Source organism: Stigmatopora nigra, chromosome 11 (assembly GCF_051989575.1).
Source record: "Stigmatopora nigra isolate UIUO_SnigA chromosome 11, RoL_Snig_1.1, whole genome shotgun sequence".
NCBI lineage: Eukaryota > Metazoa > Chordata > Actinopteri > Syngnathiformes > Syngnathidae > Stigmatopora > Stigmatopora nigra.
Window position 1 is genome coordinate 4,036,995 of NC_135518.1, and position 23,684 is coordinate 4,060,678.

At 39.4% G+C, this 23,684-nt stretch overlaps 1 protein-coding gene across 3 annotated transcripts; it reads right to left on the reverse strand.

Annotated features, from left to right (window-relative positions):
- Nucleotides 1-3,365: 3,365 nt before the first annotated feature.
- akap11 (A kinase (PRKA) anchor protein 11) lies at nucleotides 3,366-23,596 on the reverse strand. 3 transcript variants are annotated; one of them, XM_077727746.1, is made up of 13 exons: nucleotides 23,314-23,596; nucleotides 22,561-22,639; nucleotides 21,538-21,623; nucleotides 20,923-21,030; nucleotides 19,817-19,870; nucleotides 18,116-18,247; nucleotides 17,724-17,982; nucleotides 11,801-15,836; nucleotides 11,207-11,335; nucleotides 9,959-10,045; nucleotides 7,336-7,382; nucleotides 6,042-6,241; nucleotides 3,366-5,867 (listed from the first exon to the last, which is right to left on the reverse strand). In XM_077727746.1, exons 3-13 carry the CDS (start codon nucleotides 21,598-21,600, stop codon nucleotides 5,688-5,690), a joined length of 5,295 nt encoding a protein of 1,764 aa, XP_077583872.1. In that variant the 5' UTR covers nucleotides 21,601-21,623; nucleotides 22,561-22,639; nucleotides 23,314-23,596; the 3' UTR covers nucleotides 3,366-5,687. The 3 variants fall into 3 exon arrangements, with proteins under 3 accessions (XP_077583872.1, XP_077583871.1, XP_077583873.1); XM_077727745.1 differs by lacking the exon at nucleotides 22,561-22,639; XM_077727747.1 differs by lacking the exon at nucleotides 22,561-22,639 and having other exon boundaries at nucleotides 9,959-10,042; nucleotides 23,314-23,595.
- Between the last annotated feature and the right edge of the window lie 88 nt (nucleotides 23,597-23,684).

Sequence of the window (23,684 nt, forward strand, 5' to 3'; positions counted from 1 at the left end):
CATTACTTCACTCGCCAAGGTACTATTGGTAGTTTGCGATAAAGTAAGATTTGATCGAATGTGTTGGTACCCTTCGAGCCTGAACAATGTCTAATTTATACATCGCAATGTACCCAATGTACTACGTGCACTTTTTGGAAGATGTATCGCTGACTTGAGTTTGATTTATTTGATACGGGACAGTACATATTAATGAACATAGATATATTCATGTTAATGAACACATGTAAATGTGTAAGATTGTGGCCGTGGGCTAATTTCCATCTTTTGTCCCTTGTGTAGGCACAAGATAAACGATGACACATACGTAGCACAATTTTAGATATCATCGTGATTGCAATTTTGTTAGTCGAACAGCCAGCCTTTAAGATGATTGCCGAAAAAGTTCAGTATGTTAATTGGTATTGAGTTCCAGGTATGTGAAGTGCGGACAGAGAAGGTGCTTTGCCTGAAAGCACTCTTTTTGAAGGGAACTACACAGTCACCTGTAGAGCCAACCTTTGTCGAGGTGTTGGAATATTTTTGTACAAAATCTTGCATTGGAGTAGGGGCTTTGTGTTGGAGGATCTTGGTAAACTAAGGTGGTTTCTGCATATGTTCTATCCGGCTAATCGGGATCTTCTTATGTGTTGTCCCGACAGCCTTGTCTAACATGCCACAAATGCTTGTGAAGTCTGTCCTTTCATTTGGATACATGAAGTGGCGTGCCATAACTATGCTTCAATTCGCTGCCCTTTGTAAGTAAAGAGTCGCGTCCCCGCTGCCCTTACTTCGAACTCAAGGCCCAGTGCGATCACCCAACATACACACACAGACAAAACACCTCCAAGGCAAATTTGAGAATTTTAAAAGCATCATCACAGGTCTCTCTTGGCTCTCTCTCTCTCTCTCTTGTGTGTTACAAATGCTGACATTATAACAAGATAATTGAATTGTACCTTGCTGGTTATTCAAATTAAATCAACATAAGTGGAAATAAATCTCAATATATTTCTTAATATGTATATATATATAGATAGAATAGATCATTTTTTCACTAGGTGATGTCTTAAGCATATAAACATAACAGTCAAACTTTTGTTCATGGCCTGGAGGAGAAAAAAAAAAAGATTATGGGAGGTTGGCTCCTTGAAAAGTAGATCATGGATAAAAAAAAAAAAACAAGTGTGAACACCGGACCCATAACTTTTTTGCCCTTTGTCGGCAGAAATGGGGCCTAGTAACCCGAGACCATAGCAAAATATTATCTATAGTAGACTTTAGTTAATATACATTTCCTTGTTTATGGTTCTCTAGTTGTCAAGTAAAATTTTAAAATCGATATCGCTCTTTGCTATTCAAATAATCACCCTTTTTTATCTAGAGTTGCAGCTCTAGCATGCAATTCAGTATTCAGACTTCACAAAAACCAATTTGGCTTGGCCTCCTGCCACGGTTTCAAATGGTTTGGTTTTTCATCTCATTTAACATTGAAAAGGGTTTTGTGAGATTTATGAGTCTTCCATATATTTTATCACCTGAATCCAAGCTTTCCATAAATGACGGCACTGCACTCATTTATTATTTCATTTCGGTATGCTTCGCCAAGACTAGGAGGCGGTTGTCATAAGTATGCATTCCCTGAGGTATCATTCAAAAATAGCCTGCAATTAACAGTTTCTACATTGTACTCATTCTTCTTTCCTGTTTTTTTTTTTTTTTTTTTTTAATCTTCTCCCGCATCCCAGACAGACACTTTCATTCTTGAGCACCACACACGCGCACGAGTGTTGGCTTATGGCACGAAGACCTTACAGTAATAATAGTTATCAAATCACACAGCAACAGAAGTGTTGTTTTTATCTGTTATTGAGACCGACATTGATACAAGACCACAGGCTTTTTTGGTTTTGTTTGTGCCTGTCGGACAGACAAATTTTGACATACTTTTATGTGCAATTACAGGATGCTTGTTAGCTGTGACTCAATGCTTGGTGTGTTGGCCCTTGGAATGACAAGCAACAACAGGTATTTGAATAAGCCTGTCCGCAAACACATCCCTGACAGGGTAACACAATTACTTCCATTACACATCAGATGTATTAGTGTGTGCAGGTAATGTCTGGCATGAGGGTTGTGGTTGACAAATTAGACTGCATTGTAGGACTTGTTAATATCTATTTGGTGGTATAAAAAATAGAATTTGAGATTCTTTTTTAAATGTTCATTTGAATAGACTGCATAGAGAATTTATTTCAAATCTGCTGACACTTCTGTGTATAAATACAAATACTCATTGATTAATCATTTGATGACACTACATTAAGTCATGCCATATTAACCAATAATTTTCAAGAAAATATAATAATGTACACCTGTTTGAGGGAAAAAAAAGCCCTTGTTAATTTTTTCAACATATTGTACTAATATTTTTCCATTGGCTTTAACACTCAGCAATCAAAATAGATTATGAGCAACAACTTGCTCAATGCTCTGATGTTGTAATTGTTGTAATTTTTCTTCTATTGAAAAGAAATATCGTATATAATGAAAGCTTCTGTGCATGAGCCTCTTGAGGAAATGCAGCAACTGATTCCTAGTTTTATCACACCACCGAGTCATGTTTTCATGGGAAATGCAGGTGGGGATTAATTGTGGTTAAGGTATCATTTGACAGGTGTCCAATTCAGGGAGGAGTTTGCCTTTCACCTCAGTTCAGCTGAAATAGGCACAAGGTAATAGGACAGCTGATTTTGGGCCATGGAGACATTCTTACCAAATGTTTTAAAAATGTATTGTGGCCTACAAGACCAATGATGTGAGTTCCACATAAAAATTAACAATTAAAATTTTGAATATATAGTGCTAAGTAAGGGTGGCCTGGTGGAGCGAGTGGTTAGCATGTCGGCCTCACGGCACTGGGGTACTAAGTTCAAATCTGTGTGGACTTTGCATGTTCTCCTGTGTGGGTTTCCTCAGGGTATTCCAATTTTCCCCCACATTCCAAAAACATGCATGGTAGGCTGATTGGACACTCTAAATTGCCCCGAGGTATAGGTGTGAATGTGCATGGTTGTCCGTCTCCTTGTGCCCTGTGATCAGCTGGCCACCGATTCAGGGTGTCCCCGGAGTCAGCTGGGATAGGCTCCAACACCCCCAGTGACCCTAATGAGGATAAAGTGGTTCAGAAAATTAGATGAGATGAATAATATGCAAGAACTTTTTGTATTAAAAGGAGCCACACGTGTTACCACATAGAAGCTTTATTGTCACACTGGTAAATAAAGTGCTAAAGTCAAGCTTACAAATGTGTATTCACTATTCAGCATTGTCACTGGGGAGAACACTTTGCCTCAAGTAGTACCACATTATATTTATTTTTATATATATATATATATATATATCCATAACTTAATTTTTAAAATATCTATTTGGCAGGACTTTACATCGAAGCAAAAAAAACAACAACAACCAAAGTGTTAGTGGGGGGCACGTTGTAAAGGGGTGCTTTAAAACCAACACTGGAATACAACAGCAGCGGCCATTTCACAAAACTTTGCAGGTGCACATCCAGCAAGCACATACACAAGCTGGAATGTTAAGGGAATGATTCTGTACAGCTCTTTCATAATTTGTTGTACATTCCTTTCATCTCAGACACTCTGCAAGGTTAATTGATAATACTTAACCTCATTTTAGTAAATACAGTGTGACAATTTTTTTAATAGTGCATTTTGTGATATAATTAATGAGTAAACAAATCAGACAAACACTGTTTTAGAATGGTATACTTCGAAAAAAGACCATTTCAGTCAGCAGCCTATAGAATTGCAGCAAGAGATGGAACAGAGCTTTTAAAATAAAAAGCTCGATCCATGCATCTGACCAACCACAACAAAATGACAGATGCAAAGCTATGCTTATATTACAGTGTCTTCAACCAATGCTTACCTTCATAACTATGTCGTCAATGTCAGACAAAAATTTCCTAGATATAATTTAATTAATGTCAAATATTTAAAATAGCCAGCTGTCGTTATCTACACATTTTCATCTTTGAAAAATGTTGGTTTAGATTCTCACTCAATAGCAATGGTGGCATATATGGCCTACAGGTTAGCCACCACTGCGATACGACCATTAAAGTGCATCTAAGTATTCTGTTGTGCCCGTTTATGCAGATGGAAACCATTGGGGAAGTTGTGGTCATCCTTCTGTGAGGTGACATTCTAACTGGAACTTGTGGTCAAAAGTTTTGAGGCTATCTGCGTCAATAGATCTATCCTGATGAGGACACAACATGGATGACCCACGCTCATGATGGTGGTAGTCAAAAAGCAGGTTTCAACACTTATGCCCACAAATGTTTTCTAATTTTATCTTGTGAATCTCAACCTGGCAGACAATCCAGACTTGCGAAGGTATAATATAATCATTTGATTGTTAAAATTCAGTCAGCAAATTGGACTATGCTCTTTGACTGTAACAAGCAGTCTTTTGATTCACTCAAATTTGCTTGTCTTGTAAACAATCGGAGAACTGGATTCTACAATGTTATTAATGAGATAGTCATGGGAATGGACCATATTTAGTTTCAATGTGAGTGAAAGTTAAACAATACAATACATCATGAATTTTGTTATGACTTTCTTTGGCGAAAGTAAAGTTTTGCACAATATAATTGAAGCCTGCAAATAAGTTAAAAATGCTGCAGTAAGCCTTCTGACGAGGACGACAAAGTTGAAACCTATTACTTCAATACCGGCCAACTTGATCAGACAACTAATCCACTTGCAAGGTGATTTGAAGGTCTTAATATTTACTCCAAATAGTACTACATGCCTTAGTGTCTTCTTTTCTTTTGAATTAGTAACATGTACATTGGCAACTAAGCATCTCTTAGTGGGCCCAAAGGCAAAATAGTCTGCAAGTTTGAAAGCAATCGACTCAGTACTCTTAGACACCCAACTTTTGGGTATTACATTGACTACTAATGTAAAAACACAATGAAAATGTCACTTGCAACTAGAGTGTGTAATCAGAACCCGAGAAAGAATGGAGTCTGAATTCTCAAGTGTGTTCTGCAATGACAGAATCAGTGATGAAAGGTTAAAATTCAACTTCATACTTTAACGTTTCCTGCAGTGATGCATTGAAAGCAATTGCTACGTCAGAAAAGCAATTCTACTACATTTTGGATGGTCAAAGGCATATTTTGCAGCATTTCTGTGTAGAGGAGGCTGAGCAAAAATGTGTTAAATACAGGGAGGGATTGTGAGAATGTTAAAATTACATTTGAATGAAAGTGGAGGATGACAGACAACAATGGATCCACTTAATGGAAAAATAGAAGTTCACATGACCCTTCTTTGATAATAGAAAGGGAGTTGTGTTCCTGTGGTGGTCACATGTGGAAACATCAAGGTTGCCAAGGTGGATGTGATGAACTCATTGGCCTGGCAGCCATGGGGATCCCCTAACAATAACAACAATATACAAACTAACTCTCTGCTTCACAAATCGGCTTGCCAGGTATAAGCAGGATGGGCCTTCCGTTTAAGGAAAGGGTGTGGTGGGTTTTGATGTGTTAAATAAACATTTGCAAGGATATTAGGCAATTAAACTGAATGGTGTAATGACGAGTCCCGCACTCAGCTCACATCATCCTCTGATGGAAAAGGGCTCTAATAACTTTTTTTGACAGAGGCTTAGGTGTGCTCCAGGAGCCACTTGAATAGGGTGATGCGATGTGAGTCTCTGACCAACTGTGGTGTCTCGTCCAATGGCTGAGGCTGAGTATGTGGCTCTTCACAGTAGCGCAAAAGTAACTGAAGTAGGTCTCCAACTCTCATTTTCTTCTCACGCAGCCTTTGGACCACAGTTGGCAACTAAAATTACGTGCGGTGAGGGGGAATAAAAAAAAATCACTTACTTTACTCAAATGATAACATTCTGTACTTGCATTCCAAGATGTCCCTCTAAGGGGGGGACCTTGTGAACACTTTCTGTTTTAGTTCCAAGGATTGCTTTGAGTAAAAGGCAAGCTTTTGACAACATATTACCTGCTGGAGCTCTTTTTCAAGACTCAGTTGAATCAGCGGCACACCCGCAATAGACGCTGCCACCCACTGCAGCAAGCTCCTCAGCTGGGGGTCGAGGGTCATGTGTTGAGGCCCCCTCCGGAGTTCACGGATGTCTGAATTCAGGATGATCAACAAATTCCTGTTTGCTGGTATCTGTGTTGCGTCCAGACACAAAGTTCCTGGAACATAGCACAAGATCATCTGTTTACAATTGAATAGAAAGAGCTACTATGGAGAAGCAACAAAAACTTTTGCAGAGGGTATGCAATTTAAAAAAAAAAATTAATAATACATAGTCACTCCTAGCATGAATGTACCCACCAGTGATGTAAACTAATTAAATGTAATTAAAAAAGGAGATTTTTAAAACTATAGTCCTCTATATCTTTGCTTTGCGGTGACCAAAAATTAATTTGGTAGCTTATCTATTTCTAGGGATATATACATGTCAATTCCTTAAACCCATTATTTATTTATTGGTTGTGAATGAAGTGTATGCTGACCTAACATCCCATGTCAAAAATGTTCGCTCAAAATTTGTTTGTTTAAACTGTTTATGAATATTTAAATGTTCAACTTTTTATTTTCAGTCTGCATTTTTATTAAAACTAACAAGAAAAAAATATTTTTCATTAAGAACATTATATACCATGAAATTAATATGGAGAATTTGGGTAACACTTCATGTTGTTTCTACCTATTAAATAGTGTATTTTTGAGCTCCTAATTGCTGTTTTGAGATGGCGCATAGGCCAATGGGCTTTGTTTCGTTCCTTTTGCAAATTCTAAAATATACGTATAAAGTATGTCCCTTGAAATTGCACTGCTTTCTATACTATCAATTGTAATCATCGAGTACTTTGACAAAATTATTCACAGCACTTGCAGATATTTCAAATGTCTAGTAGTGTTATTAGGAAAACAAAACCAAACTTAGGATTTACAGGATTCTATAGTCAAACTGTGAATTTAGGCTTTTGGAAGAGCAGACAAGGAAAAAAAATCAATGTACGTGTGGGGTCAGGGTAACACAGACCTCAGAATAATGAGTGTACACGATGAATGAACGTCAATGTGGCTAACTCGCACTATGGGGGTGGTAAAATCCCCTGCTATGACACAGAGACAGTCAATGGCAGCGGATGTTAATGACTGGCAGGAGCAGACTCAACTTAAATTACTTTTGCCCACTCATTTATCTCCGTCGCTTTTATGTTACAATGACTCACGTTTTAATGAAGGTGAATTTACACAAGAATAAAGGAACCCTTACCATTAGATTCCTCTTTGACATCAGTGTCTTTGTCATCTGTATGGTCACTGTTGGATAAGGCACGAAGTGAAATGTTAATACAAACCAGTTAACAAGATGTTTCCGTCCTGCAAAATGACTTCCAGCAAGGTTGTTTTTTTTTTTAAAGACAGTTACGAGAAGATTTAAGAGGAACAAAGTAATTTCTTAATTTGGATTTTTTTTTTGTGACGTTGATTTTGTCATTTTGAATTTTTTTATGACGTGGATTTTTGTCTATTAATGATGTTTCAAACTTGGTTCTGAGTCACTGTGTGATGTACGATGTTGCATAAAAAGAAACACTTTTTCATCCAATTGAATGGTGAAGTGTTTCAACCCTTTTGAGAGGGGCACAATAATTGGTAGTACGTGGCTGTACATTTACCAAACAGTTGAACTCATGAAGTGGTAGAAACCTTCTCAGCTGTGAAGTTCACCGAAAAAATTTCAAGTACAGGTAAAAATCACAATGCCTTGAGTTACTATGGCCATGCACTAATTAATTTATCTTTCAACATTACATTTCCTGTTTTTAAACTAATGAAAATTTCAAGCCCAAATTATTTATATCATCCCTCAATAGTGCTGCCTCTTCCAGGGAACATTACTTTTTTGTCAAGGCAAAGACTATAGTTTCAGAATTTTTTTTTTCATAACTGTGCCTTCATGTGGTTTCCCAAATTCTGACACTTCCTAATTCACATCACTACATCTTTGCAAAATGTGGTGAAAGCAGGGTATATTTATGTGAAAGGGGACCTTTTATTATCATTAACTACAAATCTCTCACAACCCTAAATGTAATTTTATCAGGTTTGCACGAAACTACATTGAAAAGGGTCAGAATGTCCTTTTTCAAGCTATTTTAATTGTTCATATTTGCCTGCCTCTGCCAAAAGCTTCTCGTTAAAATGGAAATAATGGCTATTATTTACACTTTTTCCTTACAACTACAAATCATCAGTAAAAAAAAAACACAAATTAATTAGTGAACATGATTCTTTTCACTGGTATTAACTTGATCAATGTTTTGTCTTGCGATTTAAAAACCCCTATCAGGGACTGGTATCGTAAAATGGGTAAATTAAAATCTAAGACCCAAAGTGGGTGTCATTATTGCTGCCCGACTGGTTTTTATAACCATAAGTAATTGTCTTAGAAGCAACTGCAACCATTTAAGATTTTAACTGTTTAAGCATGAAAAAATATTTAAATGCAACGCCTCTTTTCAATGACCTCTAAACGACACAGGCTTGTGCATCTTGGTTGTTCAGTAAACACTTTCTGGAGAGACTAACTTACAAATCAAATACGGGTATTGCAGCTAAAACAAAGACACCATAATTCTGTGGTGAGTTGTTGACTTACAGCCTAATACCTCAGGCCAAATGCTATGAGTGGTTGTTGATGAGTATAAAAATAGTCTACTCGAAACCCAAAAGGGAAACACCCAAGACTTATTTTGTGGTAGTCTACAAATATCATCAAAACACAAAACGAGGGATTCCCTTTTTTTTAAAAAAAACTTAATGCTGATCAGAACACTTTAAATAAAAGGAATTGATTTTGTACCAAGTCCCTGTGGCTTGCTCTTTTTTTTCCACGAGGCTGTCGTTAGCTTGTGATATGCCAACAGAAACATATAATATCATGAATAATATTATATGATATGATCCCCTATTACAATTGTTAACTACATTCTTAGAGTTGGAATCTCCAGGCATGCTTAAAATAACAGTAACATGGAAAATGAGGTGGCAAAAACTAAGAATAGTCTATCTATTAATACCTTTCTGGCTACCAATAGAGGACATTTATAAACCTCAAATAGGTCCCACCCAGTGCATCCAATCGCATCTTTGTGCACTATAGAGGACATTCAAATCTTTACAATGATACCAAATTTATTTTGCAGTATTCCAATTACTTCATATAGATTGGGGAATTTCAAAATAAATGTGATTAGACAACTTTTTTTTCCTGGTATACAGGAGGATATGTTGCTGTATTCTAGGTTTAAATAAAAAATGTTGCTGTAAATGGTGCTACAATTTGCAGGTGTAACTCTAAAGACTAGGAAAAGTAGTGAAAATCTCAATTTAATAACAATTTAGAGATCAGATGTGCTTCAGTAATAGGAAAAAACTAATGGCATGAGAAATTTAAATCACATGGATGATATGCCATTATACAGGATATTTTTCAATTAATGAAGAATTGTATGGAAATGATACATGTTTGTTGTGAGTCAGCCAATGAGAGCCTAGTATAGTGTAGCAGAGTTCTAAAGTGGGAATCAATGCATCAGCGACAATATTTATTATAAATATATTTACTTTTTGGGGGCATTTTGTAAGTCGAGGCACTCATTTGCATATAAAAAGCTTTCGTAACCTGAAACGTTTGTACCTAGAGTCATTTGTAAGTAGAGGCATTCGTAAGTAGGGGCATTTGTAAGTAGAGGCATTCATAAGTAGAGGCATTCCTAAGTAGAGGCATTCCTAAGTAGAGACATGACTGTAGAAAATTCTGTAAATCACTTCGCAATTCTTCCCTTTTTACAGTGGTCTCTGATTCCAAAGAACATTGAACACCAACTGACCTGTCTGAGGGTGAGGATGACATGTGTTCCTCAAAGGGCTCTCCCTCCAGGCCAAGACTGCTCCAGCTGCTGCTATTTCCATTGCTGCTGAAGAAAAGAGGCCAGTGATGGACCAAGATGACATAAGACAATCAAAAGACGGGTTGCATTGTAATCATTATTATTACTTTGATTTTAGTTGTTTGAAAAAGCAGCAGAATCTCACTTAAGATGCAAATCAAAGTTAATGACAATGTGCATCACAGTAAGGATGGTGCATGGAAGAGGTTTTACGTATTTATTTTGAATTTAATATTATTTGCCTATGCAGATTTCAACTAGGAATTAGAATGTATGTCATGGTGGGAACTGGTTCCTTTTGTCCATCAACATGCTCTAAAATCCTTTGAGGATGAATTGTATTTTCCCTTTAGTCGTTTCATCAGCTAAGCGGAAATGGTCACAACAGGCCTTTAAAGGGAGTCTAATGAATCACACATGGCGTTGGACATTGTTCCTGCAGAAACAACGCCTGAAGAGACAAAAGCAGTCTTTTAAGACCCACCTTTAGAAAATATTATGACACATTAACTCAACCTCCTCTACAGTCAAGGCACTGTGTTCCTTTGTTATCTGGGGAAAAGGCTCTCATTGTCAGGCTTCTTTTTACGGAGAGACCCCCATTTTGACAAAGAAAATAACTGGTGTGAAAACATGTTGAAGGAGGGGATACTCGAGACTACTATCGCCACACGTCAATGCCCACTGGAACATTCGCAACTGGTGGAGATGAGACATTTTTAAAGTTGTGATGCTAAGGCAACACTGCTGTTCTCAGTATCAATTTAGGGGAAGGGTACGTAGGTGTTGGGCTCAAATTGAATTCGTAAGTGTGCCAAATGGCTTTGATCTAATGTAAGTCTTTGATAAGACAGTAAAAATGAAAAGCTTTTACCAGTGAAAATTTATCCACATGCACAAAACTCAAGAGATGCAGAATGATGACTTAATTTTGTTTAACATATGCAGAGTTGTTGGATAGTCAAGGAGTCAATCGCTTTGATTCTGAACATTGTCAACATCAAGTGGCAAATCAACAAGGCTTAAAAATTATCTCATGTATGTTGTCAGCACAAATGTGTGTCTGCCAGCTCTCAGTGCGGATTCATTGGTCAAAGCACAGTACAGGCCAATTTTAATATATCACTAAAAAAATATGACTATCCTTTTGTGTGACGTCAGGAGTAATTCATCATCCAGGATGTATACCTGTCACTGAGGTGTAGAAAACTGCTGTTATCCTCCTCGAAGCTAAGATTGGACCAGCTGCCCAGACTGTCATCCCCAACACTTAATTGCTGGGACATCGTGGACTCAGTGGTTTCTCTGCCTGGAGAGCTATATGCAAAGTAGAGCAATATTAGATTTGCAAGAAAAAAAACAACAACTGTCAAATTCACTAGTAATGTTTAATAATATGCTTTTAAAAAAATCTGGATAATGTGGTAGTTAAGTAGGCACACCGTACATTCCACCTCTTGAACACCCCAGCAGTAGGAAAGCTCTGGTGGACCATTGTCTATGTGGTCCATGGGTGCTATTGCTTAAAGTGTGCAAGATAAATCATTCTGCAAATGCTAGATTTTGAGCTTGGTCACGGTTTGACATCACACAATGCCTCATCATGCAAGTAAGTGCACTTGCTCGCTTCATTTGACCGGCGTCCAAAAGGGACCAAAAGACCGGCGACCAAACCACGGGTGAAAAGGCATTCAGTTTTATGAAAAATAATGTGGTAAAAGAGAACCTTAGTGCCACTTTTATGATTGTATAACAGGTGTCAATCAATGTTGCTGCTTGTACCTGACGCTGGCCGCTTGGCAGACATTGAGTGCAGAGGTCATGATCTCAGCAGTGAGGCTTTCTGCATAGCTGGTTCCATCATGGCCAATGCCACTGTCTGCGTTGAGACTGGTGTTGCTCAGCTCACGTTTTGCATTCTCCATTGCCATAGCCACCATCTGATCTGCAAATGCCGATTTGTGTTCCAGGTCAATATGGATTTTAGGAATCTCCAGCCCGTTGAGGGTCTCTGGCCTTCCTTGAAACGGTGGGCCCCTTTTCCTCCTCTGCAATATTGACTGGGAATGATGCTGATTTAACTTGGTGCAGCATGGGCATTCAAAATTCTGACAGTAACGGCAGGTCATCAGTCCCTGGACTTGACCTGATCCAGTTGCTCCAGATGACCTTTGCGTGTGCAAGCTTTTGTCCAAGCCAGTTGTCCTCAAATGATGCTGGGAAGAATGCCGTACTGAAGCCAGGCTCATCTTTAGTGTATCATCAACTATTTTCCTTGCATAGTGCTCAATGACCTGCATCATCCTACTGTTGTGCCCTCGATCAAACAGGTTTCCTGTGCTATGGTAACGGCTCACCTTAGAATCCTTGGATAGTAAAGGGCAAGAGAATGAGTTCCTAATGAGGTTCTCAGTCATATTTTCAAGTTTGGATTTCTTATAAAGACAAGAGTCAGTTAGAGATTTTGAGAGGCGCAGAGAAGATAGACGAAGTGTTCGTGTCACATCACAAGTGATACTGTGTGCCAAAGATTCTGCAAAGTTCACTAGATCAACACAGTCTCTCTGGTTCTTTCTGCAACAACAGTGTATATCCTCACATGAAGAACAAAGACCTGACTGAATCAAGTCCTTGCTTGCAGTGGACTCACTACTAGATGTCTTCCATTCATCCGGTAACGACTTGGAGGGACGAAGGCGAGTGCCGGCGGATCTTTGCTTCATTTTGCGACTAGCATGAGACAAACCTTGTTTTATGGACCGGTAGGCTAGACGGCTGGCATATTGATCAAGGACCAACTCCCGACTGCCCCCTTCCTTTTTGAGGACCCTAATGAGGTAGCCGGCATATTCATCTGTCACACTCTCACAGCTGTGAAACGCGGAGGACAATTCCGAACTGGAACCACTAGATCTGGAAACAGGTGAGCGTAACACTGAGGCCAGGAGATTGTTGGACCATTGTTCAGCCACCCTCTCCACCCTCCAGTCCCGGTTTTGATGTGTGCTTGCAAGAGAGGGATGGTGGTGGTGGTGCAAACACTCTGAGCTAAGAAGATCTAGATTGTTTCTTGGAGAAGCAAGATACGAGCATTCCTGAGCAGAGCTTACCATCTTCTTAACATGACTGATTACTTCCCCAGCCACCTCACCCGCATACACCCATAAGGAGTTTAAAGTCTGCTGTGAAAATTGAGCTACACTGTCACGCCTTCTCTCACCCGGGGCTGCAAATTCCCCAAACTCATCATCAACTCCTAGATTGTCTATCTCAGTTGCCATTGAAACTATATGACAAGCTAACTGCTCAGCATAATGAAGAGCTTCCTTGTTTGAAAGTCTGTGAGATGACAACTGCTTAACTTCCTGCGGACGGCATTCTGATTTGTCAGCATCACTTTTAATAGGATCTTCTGGTAATTCCTCTTCTTCTTCATCCTCATTACCATCTGCCTCCTCGGAAAGAGATCTCATCAATTTTAACATAAACTCGGTCTTGTCTGCCTCTGGGCTCTTTTCTGATGGACCTAGACCAGGTTCAGGGTGATAGTGTGGGGTTGGAGGTGGGGTAGCAGGGGAAAATTCTTTGGCCAACTTGCTTTTTAACTTTTTGGAGAACTGTTTTATTTGTTTCTCCCTGGATATTTCACCTGGCTGCTGCGGGGTAGAAGGGGGAGTGCTAGGTGTTCGACCAGTTTTTTGCCCCAAGTTTGGAGCATTTGGTACATGCAGAGTCGCCCCTTGGCTCACAGCTGTCTTGGAAGGAAAACCAGCACAGTCATCTAAACTTTTCTTCATTTTAGAAGTGCTTACAAACTCACAAGCTTCAGTCACTATCATGTCCAGCATGTTGCCAGTGAAGTTTTGGAATGGTGCCTTTTCATATGGGGAGGCTTTTACACATGTGGGCATTGGATTTACAGGGTTGGAAATGTGAGTTTCCTTACATGTAGTGTTATCTGAGGAAAATGTTATTTTTTTAGGACTAGTCTGTAACGTATCTGTTGAACTGGAATCGTTCTGGTCTTCAGAAACCTTTAGATAAGATATGGCTTGGCCTGCTTGGGGCACAGGGATACAGCTTGCCATGCCTGACACAGTGAAAATGGCCTCTTTCACCGAGCAGGGGGCACTATCTCCTGAGGTCCCTGAAATATCTGCTGAGGTTCCATCAATAAGTTCCTGGCTTGCAAATGTACTGCATGTGTGAGCATTTACATTATCTGCGTTAACAGGAGAAACACTGATGGCAGCTTGGCTAGTGAAGGTAATGTCAGCCTGAGAAAGCTCAATAAATGCCTCCTGGATAACAGACTCAGATAAGTCTGAAGCATAGGAAGTAACCACCTCCTCCTCTTCTTCCTCTTCATTCACATGGCCAAAAGTCCAATCAGTGGGGGTTAATGGTGTTGACGGATGGGAGAACTGACAGACCTCCATTATACCTTCAAAAACCAGCTCTTCTGCTAAATCTGCCGCAAACTGGGTTACTGTGTTATGGAAAATCTGCTTTTTAACATTCAAGAACTCTTTCAATGCACCTGATACTGCCTCACCAACCAGAAAGTTTGCTAGCCCATTCATCGCACGCTTCTTCAACACATAGGCCTGCCGCATACCAATTTCATGGAAGGCCATTTGAAATACTGAGGAGGTGAGTTTAGCAGCTAAGTGACACAAAGTGGTGGTGCAAGAAGACACGCCTTTTTGGAGGTCTCTCAAAGCACTGCCCAGACTCATTTCTACAAGATCAGTAGCAAACCTCTGGATTCCTCCCTTCAAAGACTGTGAAGTCTTTTGTAGCTTGGCAACAGTCACCGTCTCTTGGATATCAGACAGCTTCATCGTGTAACCTAAAGGGTTGGTGAATTCCTTGTGGCAAACACAACTGAGATTTTTGTTGTCATTAATGTCTGTAGCAGACTGGTACCCACAAACGGATCCAAGAATTTCTTTTGAGAGACTGCTGGCAAAGTCCGAGTAGGTTTTATACAAAGAACAAAGATCTTGAGGTTTACGTAATTCAGTGTGGCACCCATCCTCAGTTGGTTTCCAGAAATATTCCAGTACACCACTTGAATCTATTAAGGGGCTAAAGGCAGAGGAGCTAACTGGACTGAAGAGTGGAGCAGCATTGTCCTCAGAGCAACTTTGCACTGGATGTGGGGAGTCAGGCACCTCAGAGTGAGGTCCATAGGGGGAAGCTGGTTTAAGGGGAGTGGGTTTTTTAACATTGGCTGGGAGAATTGGTTGGTCAAAACAGTGAGGAAACATGCCTTTTGTAGTATTGCCTTTGGACACTGAAACAACACTGTTAGATTCCATACTACGTGTGGTCGGAGCACCTTCATTATCCATAGGTAGTGTGAGAGTGCCGCTTTCTGAAGTGAAGTCTTCTAGGTCATCAAACTGGTCAAAGCTGTCAAAAAATTCACTCACTTCAGAGTCTGAGTCTTCCACCCTATCTCTAGGACCTCCTGGTACCTGAGGAATGTCCAGTTTGGCTTGCATGCTTTTCTGGTATCCCACCTCATCAAGGAAAATGATAGGGCTTGGGCTTGAGCAGTCAGATTCTTCGGACTCACTGATGTGAACTGTCGGTGAGGATAAAGGAGCTCGTTGACTGCAGTAGGTCCACTGAGTTTCCATGCTGGAGGACTTCTGCACTGTGACAGATACCTCTGGCCCCGGTTTGTGTTCCGTCACATACTTCTTTAAAGATGAGCTTATTATAATGTGAGAGCCTGAGAGTTCCTTTCGTCTCTTGTGGGCAGGAACTGTCTGTGACGCCATGTCACGTTTTTTAGAAGTATGATAGGCTTCGGGTGTCCATGGAAGTCAGTGGAATAGAGAGAAAAAAGACAGATTAGATAATGCAACAATGTCTTGACTACATTCCTAAAAAACACAACCTACAATGCAAAGAACTAGCATTTACTTCTCAAAATCTTTATTTTACACAAGGTACATTACAGTGGCCGAGCCTTATAATTCCTGCTTTCTAATGGTTGGTAAGATCACATCAATTTGGCTTTTCAGGTAGAACTCAGTTTTGATCCAAAATTGGTAAAGATGAAGGTTTGATGAGCTAATTGACTGGTCACACCCACAGGGACACTAGGCATTACTTTTCTAGGACATTCAGGGGCATTTCTTGATTAAACTTGTGGCTTGGCTCACTTTATTATGCTTTGATCCATTGCTTATGTAATAATGTACTGACGTTTTAGTGACGCATGATGTGGCTTCAATTTGTGTTGTTGCATACGGAAAACCAGCTGGAGTCTGGCACTTGGTAAGAACCAACAAAGCACTAGAACCACCACCAAACAAGCACTCTCATTTAGTGGAAAAGGGTTATTATTGTTCACAATTAATCTAAATAAGATACATCCAAGAACTCTTTGAAGATCTGCCAATGCACTGAACTGATCAGCATGACATACTTGTACAGGCTAAAATTTTTGACACTATTTCAAGATTAGAACAGAGCTTCAGGTACTTTAATGGGCTGAATACTTGCACCAAAAAGAGCTGCTGGGTTGTCCTACGAATTTAGAAATGTCCATAGGACAACGAGGACGAGGAGTTAGACTATTATTTTCCTCCCGGCCCATCTACCTGCCCTCGTCAAAGGCATGCGAAGCAAAATAACAAAGCCACTGCATATTATGGTGTTTCAGACTCTGGTTTGAGCCTGTATGGTACAATCTCCTGTTTTTGGGACTAACAACTTTCAATGTTAGATTCCATAATAAAGACAGGCTTAAATAGTACTCTGTTGCTATTCGTGGATTATTGCACTCAAATTATTAATAAAATGACTTCATAAACCCTACCAGACTTGAAGGTGTGCCTTTATTTTACACATGTACTTGAATTTATTTGGATTGGGGCTTTAAACTGAACTCTTTTTTTTTTTTTAGATTTTCTAGGGATTTTTTTTTTCACAGGATCTAAGAAAGTTACATCTGGATTAACTATGTCTGAAAGTTCCCGAATATGGGATGAATAAAGTTATCCAATCCAATGTAAGTAATCAGTCTAGGGTAGGGGTCTCCAAATTGGTCCTCAAGGGCCACCATGGGTCCAGGTTTTTGTTCCAATCCAGCACATACAGTATAAACTATCAGGTTTCTGATTAAACAAGCGGCGTCTGACTGCAATCAACTGATTCCACTTCTAAAACACCAGATGGGTGAAAAGGTGTCATCTTGTTTGTTTAGGAATTAAATCCTGCAGCTACTGCAGTCCTTTGTAAAATGTTTTGGAGACAATTGGTCTAGGGTGAGGCAAGTGAAAATTAACTCATCATTGTCTACAAGTGTGTGATCCGACATGATAAATTCATGGTTTAACAAGGATTGCAAGGTTGCTTAAAACCTACTCTGGTATTCATACATAGGAGTTAAGTACGATGTTATCAATAAATTTCCGAATGAGGAAAATATTTTCAGGGCAGGACTGGTCAATTTTTGCCATCGTATTAGAATAGCCATAGTAATTAAATTATTTTATAAAATAGTGGCAGTGCTGCCTAGACCAAAGCATACAGCAGATATGGATTCTGCACAGCAAAGTTAATGATGGTGCTGCTGCAGTATGAGGCTATTTTAGTGCATCGGCCTAAATATCAACATAAGGTTTCAATCATATAGTATTTTCACTCAGCAGAAGGGTATAGCCGTGCAAGCATTACAACTTACAGGAGTTCTCTCCAGTTTCATCTTCCTCGAGATTCTCCAGTGCAGTAACAAAATCATCTTCGATAGAGGAAACTGACTGGTTGGTGTCATCTTCCTCAGACTGCGTTACATTACCCCTGTGGAGACTTTGCAACTCCAGGGCATAGCGGACACCGGTGATGTAACACCCAATTAGACCTGTCAACGATGTGAAGGATGCTGGATGTTGCCCGGTGGCACCAAGGTTGTGTCGAAGGACACATACTGCCTTGACCCAACACTGTGTTGAGGGATGGAGGAGAGAAAAAAAATAAGTTCTTCTCAGGTTTCGAGGGGAATGTGTCTGGTCGTAGCTGGTTTGCATGCAGTGAAGAATAGTGTAATTTGGAAACAACATAATTTTTTAAACCTACTTGAGGCCCAGTGTCACTGTGCTCTTTAAGTCTTCGGGAATCTTTGAGAAGCAGAACCTCATCATTTTTCAAGGTGTGGACATGGAAGGTCCTGAGCATCTCACACATTCCAGCTGGAAGGGATGCCAGAGCCTAAAAGAACGATGGAGTATATTGAGGCATAATAATACCTTTGACTGTCATGTGTATATGATCAATCATATGCTTGAGTCTAAACTTGTAGCGCTCTATAAGGCCAAGTGAAATTGCCACACAACATATAGAAGACCACATTCAAGTGATTTGGCATTCTATACAACTTAGCTAAGGAGCTACATTACTGTAACCAAGCGCATAAAGACAGTATATTCCTAAATGAGATAATTAGATGACAGCTTGTCTTTGAATTCTTGCAACTGAAAAACATCCTAACAGCATAATGTTGCACCACAGCTTAATTTTATGAATTGTGGTATTGACGTTGCCTGTTTTTCTCCAAATGTAGTGGCTGACATTCACTCCAACAAGTTTGGTTTCTGTCTCATCAAATCAGACAATTTAGTTTGCTGAGATCTACGCATACATCTCAAAACTCCAGCCGGGATGCCGTGTGGCTTTTACAAAGCCGTGGCTAAAGCGTGGATTTTGTCTGGCCACATTAAGGTTCTCTTCCCAAGAGAAACTGCAGAGCTCTAACCATCTGGTTATGAGTCCCATTCCTGACTAGGGCCTTTCTCCACTGGTCACAAATCTAAGATGTCTGGCCAGCTTTAGGAAGAGTAATGTTTGTTGCAAACTTCTTCCAATGATGGATAATGGAGCCCACTATGCTAGTTGAAACTTTCAAAGCAGCACAGATGTGTATATACAGTTGTGGTCAAAAGTTTACATACACTTGTGAAGAACATAATGTCAAGGCTCTCTTGAGTTTCCAGTTATTTCTACAACTCAGACTTTTCTCTGATAAAGTGATTGGAACAGATACTTCTTTGTCACAAAAAAACATTCATAAAGTTTGGTTCTTTTATGACTTTATTAGAGGGTTAACAGAAAAAGTGATCAAATCTGCTGGGTCAAAAATATAAATACAGCAACACGAATTAGCAATTTTGGTGACTTAGAAAGTGGTGTCAGCGAAATGAGCTCCACAGCATCGCCTCATTACTTCTTGTGAGTGATTATGAGTGACTACAGCTGGTGACTTCTCTGAGGCCATTTAAATAGGGCCTCATTGGATGCAAACGGCCACAAACGCTACAATGGGAAAGCCAAAGGAGCTCACCATGGATCTGAAAAAGCGAATCCTTGACTTGAACAAGTCAGGAAAGTAACTTGGAGCCATTTCAAAGCAGCTGCAGAGTTGTCGAAATAACTGGAAACTCAGGAGAGACACGACATTGTTCTTCACAAGTGTTTGTAAACTTTTTACCACAACTGTAGCTTATCCCAGGCATGTGCCGCAAAACCTATGCCTGCCTATGAGGCCTACAGACAACTCCTTTGTATTTATGCTTTGTGCCGCAAAACCTATGCCTGTCTATGAGGCCTACAGACAACTCCTTTGTATTTATGCTTTGTTTGTATTTTGACATACTCTGTAATCCGTAACACCTTTTATACGGACAGGTGTGTGCCTTTCCTAATCATGTCAAGTAGACTGAATTTAGTGCAGGTCCTTTGTAACAATGTTCTTGATAATAAACAGCGCTGAAAAAAAGGCACCTGATTCACAGCATCGTCGCTTTCATTCTGACCTGGCAGACAGACATAATGAACCTAAAAGAGGATAAAAAGCACTCATGTTAGCCCATGCTTTGAAGTATGTATATATGTACAGTAGTAATACCTTGACATACGAGTACGAGAAATTTGGTGTACGAGAAAAATTCGGAGCAAATTTTTGCCTTGAGATATGAGACAATTTTGGGATACGAGGATGTGAAATAGTTCCCGAGAAGCTTCTTATAAAGACGGCATCGCTCTTTCTTTCCCACTGCATCTCCCTCGCATAAATATATCCACAAGCAGCGGCCGTACCGGTTACATTTTTTTACGTGTTTTTTGCGTTAATCAGTGCAGAATTAAGGGAAAAACAATGGGTCCGAGCCGGCTCACCAATACGAGAGTAGGATCTCAACAATTGGTACCATCCTTAAGGATTCTATAAAGGGTATCAAGCCTTCCACAGCACTAATCATCATTTTCATCCTGCACATTGACATTCATAATGAGATGGAGAGCCTCCTCTTAATATGGATAAAAGATAAACCGTTAGTGGGAGAGCTGGCATACACTCAGTTCTGAGGCACGGAGAAGCAGCGAGTTCCAACTCGAAGTCGCGGTGGAATACATTAACACCTTTGCCTCGGTTATCGCACAAAAAGGTTTAAGTTAAGTGTAACATAGGATTAAAACTTGTTTTTAAATGTGTGTCTATACTAATATAAGTTAATTTAAGTGAAATTAAAAGTGTAAATCATGTTACGAGCTCGCTGCCGTCCGTCAAGTCCCTCTCTTGTTTCCTGTAAGCCGCTACCGTATCTCTGTACTGAATGTCACATTTTAGTATTGAAGATCATAACCACTAGATAGGTATATTTACCTTGTGAGTAGGTGGTGAATTAGAACAAATAAAAAGATGTTTTCCATTGTAATATCCTGTTTGTAGTGTTTTTTTCACAAAGGCGGAACGGATTAATTTGCATTTAGTTATTTTCTATCATAAAGATCTATTTGAGATACAAGGAAATTGACATTCGAGCTTGGTCCGTGAATGCATTAAGCTCGTATCTCAAGGTATTATACATAGGCGTGTGCTTGAGACAAACCTCTGTCACTTTTGAACTTTTAGATGGGAGTTCCAGGTTGATACCGCATAGATCCTTTCTGCTCCGTAAGAGGCTCTTGACAAACTGTGCTCCGGTGTCACAAATAGTCTGCCAAAACAAGTGGATACTCTTAGCTAACAGGTAGACCGATCAACAGAATTTAAAATTTGATGAATATACTCCAGTTCTTTTTGTCAGACTCGAGATGTTATTCTCGTAGTATAACTACGACCTTATTCCTATTGTAAAACTACGTCTTTATTCCTGTAGTAATACTACAACTTTATTACTGTAGTAATACAACAACTTTATTGTGATACTATTACAATCTATATATTCTCCCCTGAACAGTACGACTATTTACATGAAATAATACTTTAAATGAATTCTCACAGTGGTGGTTTTAAATCCTAATATATAGTTGTTGATTATAATTTGATATGTACGCACCAAAAGCAAAAGGATTTCCTTATTGATGTATACACAAGAGATGCACAATATTGTTCCAATATTACTACATATATACACTGTGTATACATACTAATACATTTATCTATAAACATTTCATACATATTTTTACCCTTGCAAAAGTAGCATGAATTATGATCACTTTACCTCTTTTCTGACAAAAGCCCTTGACCTAATTGGGGCTCCTCGAATACGTGCACAAGCATCCATGTCAACCAGAGTGGCCCGCACACCTGAAATTAGATCACATTCTTTAGAGGTGGAAAACATAAGAAGATAACATGAATCAATTAAAACATTAAAACTTTTTATTTTATTTTAATATTTTATTCTGGCTCAAGTGAAATCTATTCTTAGTGGCACCTCTTTCATGTCCTTGATTAATCTATTATTGCCTTATGATTTCAAATTAAAGAAACGGAATGTTGAACTTCAAAGCTCAAACAGTTATGGCTATTGAAAGTTTTATGTCATACGCCAACTTTTTCTATTTGAAGGCCCTCATCTGGTATTAATATAGGGCAGAGGGGGGCAATATGTAAATAAGGTCATTCATTCATCTTCAATTCAGCGCATCCTCATCAGGATTGCTGGGGCCTATCCCAGCCGACTTCAGGCCAGAGGCAGATGACAACAAGGAGACAAACAACCAATAATGCTCACTCATACCTAGGGACAATTTAGAGTGTCCAATCAGCCTATCATGCATCTCTTTGGAATGTGGGAAAAAACAAGAGTACCTGGAGAAAACCCACAGAGGCCCGAGGAGAACATGCAAACTCCACATGGGTGGATCGACCTGGACTAGAACCCAGGTCTCTCACTGTGAGGCCAACACGCTAACCACTCAGCTGCTCAATTTATTATCTGTTCCGTCTATTTTCACAAGGGTCGCTGGGGTGGCGGAGCGTATCCCAGCCAACTATAAAAGTTAGGGAGGGGAAACCACAACTGCCACAATGAAATTTCCCAAATACTGGATGAATAAAGTTATCCAATCCAATGAGACAAACAACCATTCACCCTCAAACACAGACGGCGGTCAGAACCCACGAAAGATTGAACCCTTGATCTTAAAATTTTGATGCAACTCTCTACCATCTTGCTTATGGTGCTCCATTATCTTTCCTTATATTTATAGTCATTTACCTTTTTTTCCATGCCACTTACCCTCACAAGGTTTGTCGGGGTGCTGGAGCCTATCCGAGAAGTTCTGACCCAACCGGGGATTCAACCCTCAAACTCAAAACTGTGAAGCAGATGTGTCAACCAATCTTTCACCATGTCACCCATTTATATATATTATCTATATTGTGTATTATCTAGATATATTTATGGATTGTAATGTACATTATTGTACTTCTGCAGTGTACTGTTTTGTGTTGTATTTTTGTGATTGTTTAAACTGGAAGATATAATTTAAACAAGGGAAAAAAACGTTGTGTCTGGACAATTGATCGTGGGAAGAGCTTGAACTCAGTTTTCCCTCCTTGAATAAATACATTTAGGGCTGAGGTAAAAATAGTTATATATCATTAGATAAGGTTTTAAAAGAAAAATTGCAAACAATAATAGCTAATGATACAGACTGTGCCTCTGGCCTCACATTGTGGATGCTGATGTTGATATACTGTTGTTCAGACGTTTAACATTAGGACGGATAAAATAAATACGGGACAAATACACAATATTCTTTAGATTTAAAAATAATAATAAAGGGGCGCATGCTCGTTGAAGAGCTGTCAATCAACTAAGCTAGCAGGGATAATAACAGGCCGCAGTAAGCAAATGCCTTGCTGTCAGCAAAGACAGCAGCTAACAACTACTAAGCAAAATATTGTCATTAGAGACGTACCCCAAAGACGTTAATAACAGCGTCATGCATGCAAAATATAGACATGGTCACTGTGGCATGTAGTTTACCTGTGGTGCTCGTTGATGTTGTTCGATATCAGCAGCGTCGCCGTCGCTAGACACTGTGCCCTTCCAGTGCACAAAATCAGCTCGGGATTTTTCAAGACTTCCCATTAACAGCCTACGTGAAATAAACAGTCCCTTCATTCAGCCTTATGAAATCGACAATATTATCATCACAAAAAGAATCAAAGTGTTCCTGCATTTGTGAATTTGAACGTGACGTTGACGTTGTTAAATAGGAACGGGTAGTCGCTCGACGTTCACTTTGATAATTTTCATGAACGCAACTCAACTCTCTTTTCTGAATGCTGTGTGAAAATGTGAAAACCCGAATATCCAAGACCTTACTAATCGAAGCCTGAGAAACAGCGCAGCTT

Excerpts from the sequence above, each read along its gene's own strand:
- akap11 (XM_077727745.1), bottom strand. The coding sequence starts at position 21,600 with ATGGATGCTTGTGCACGTATTCGAGGAGCCCCAATTAGGTCAAGGGCT. Across the intron at positions 21,031-21,537 it reads GGGCTTTTGTCAGAAAAGAG|ACTATTTGTGACACCGGAGC; the intron begins GTAAAGTGATCA and ends TTGTTTTGGCAG. Across the intron at positions 11,336-11,800 it reads TGCCAAGCGGCCAGCGTCAG|CTCTCCAGGCAGAGAAACCA; the intron begins GTACAAGCAGCA and ends CTTTGCATATAG.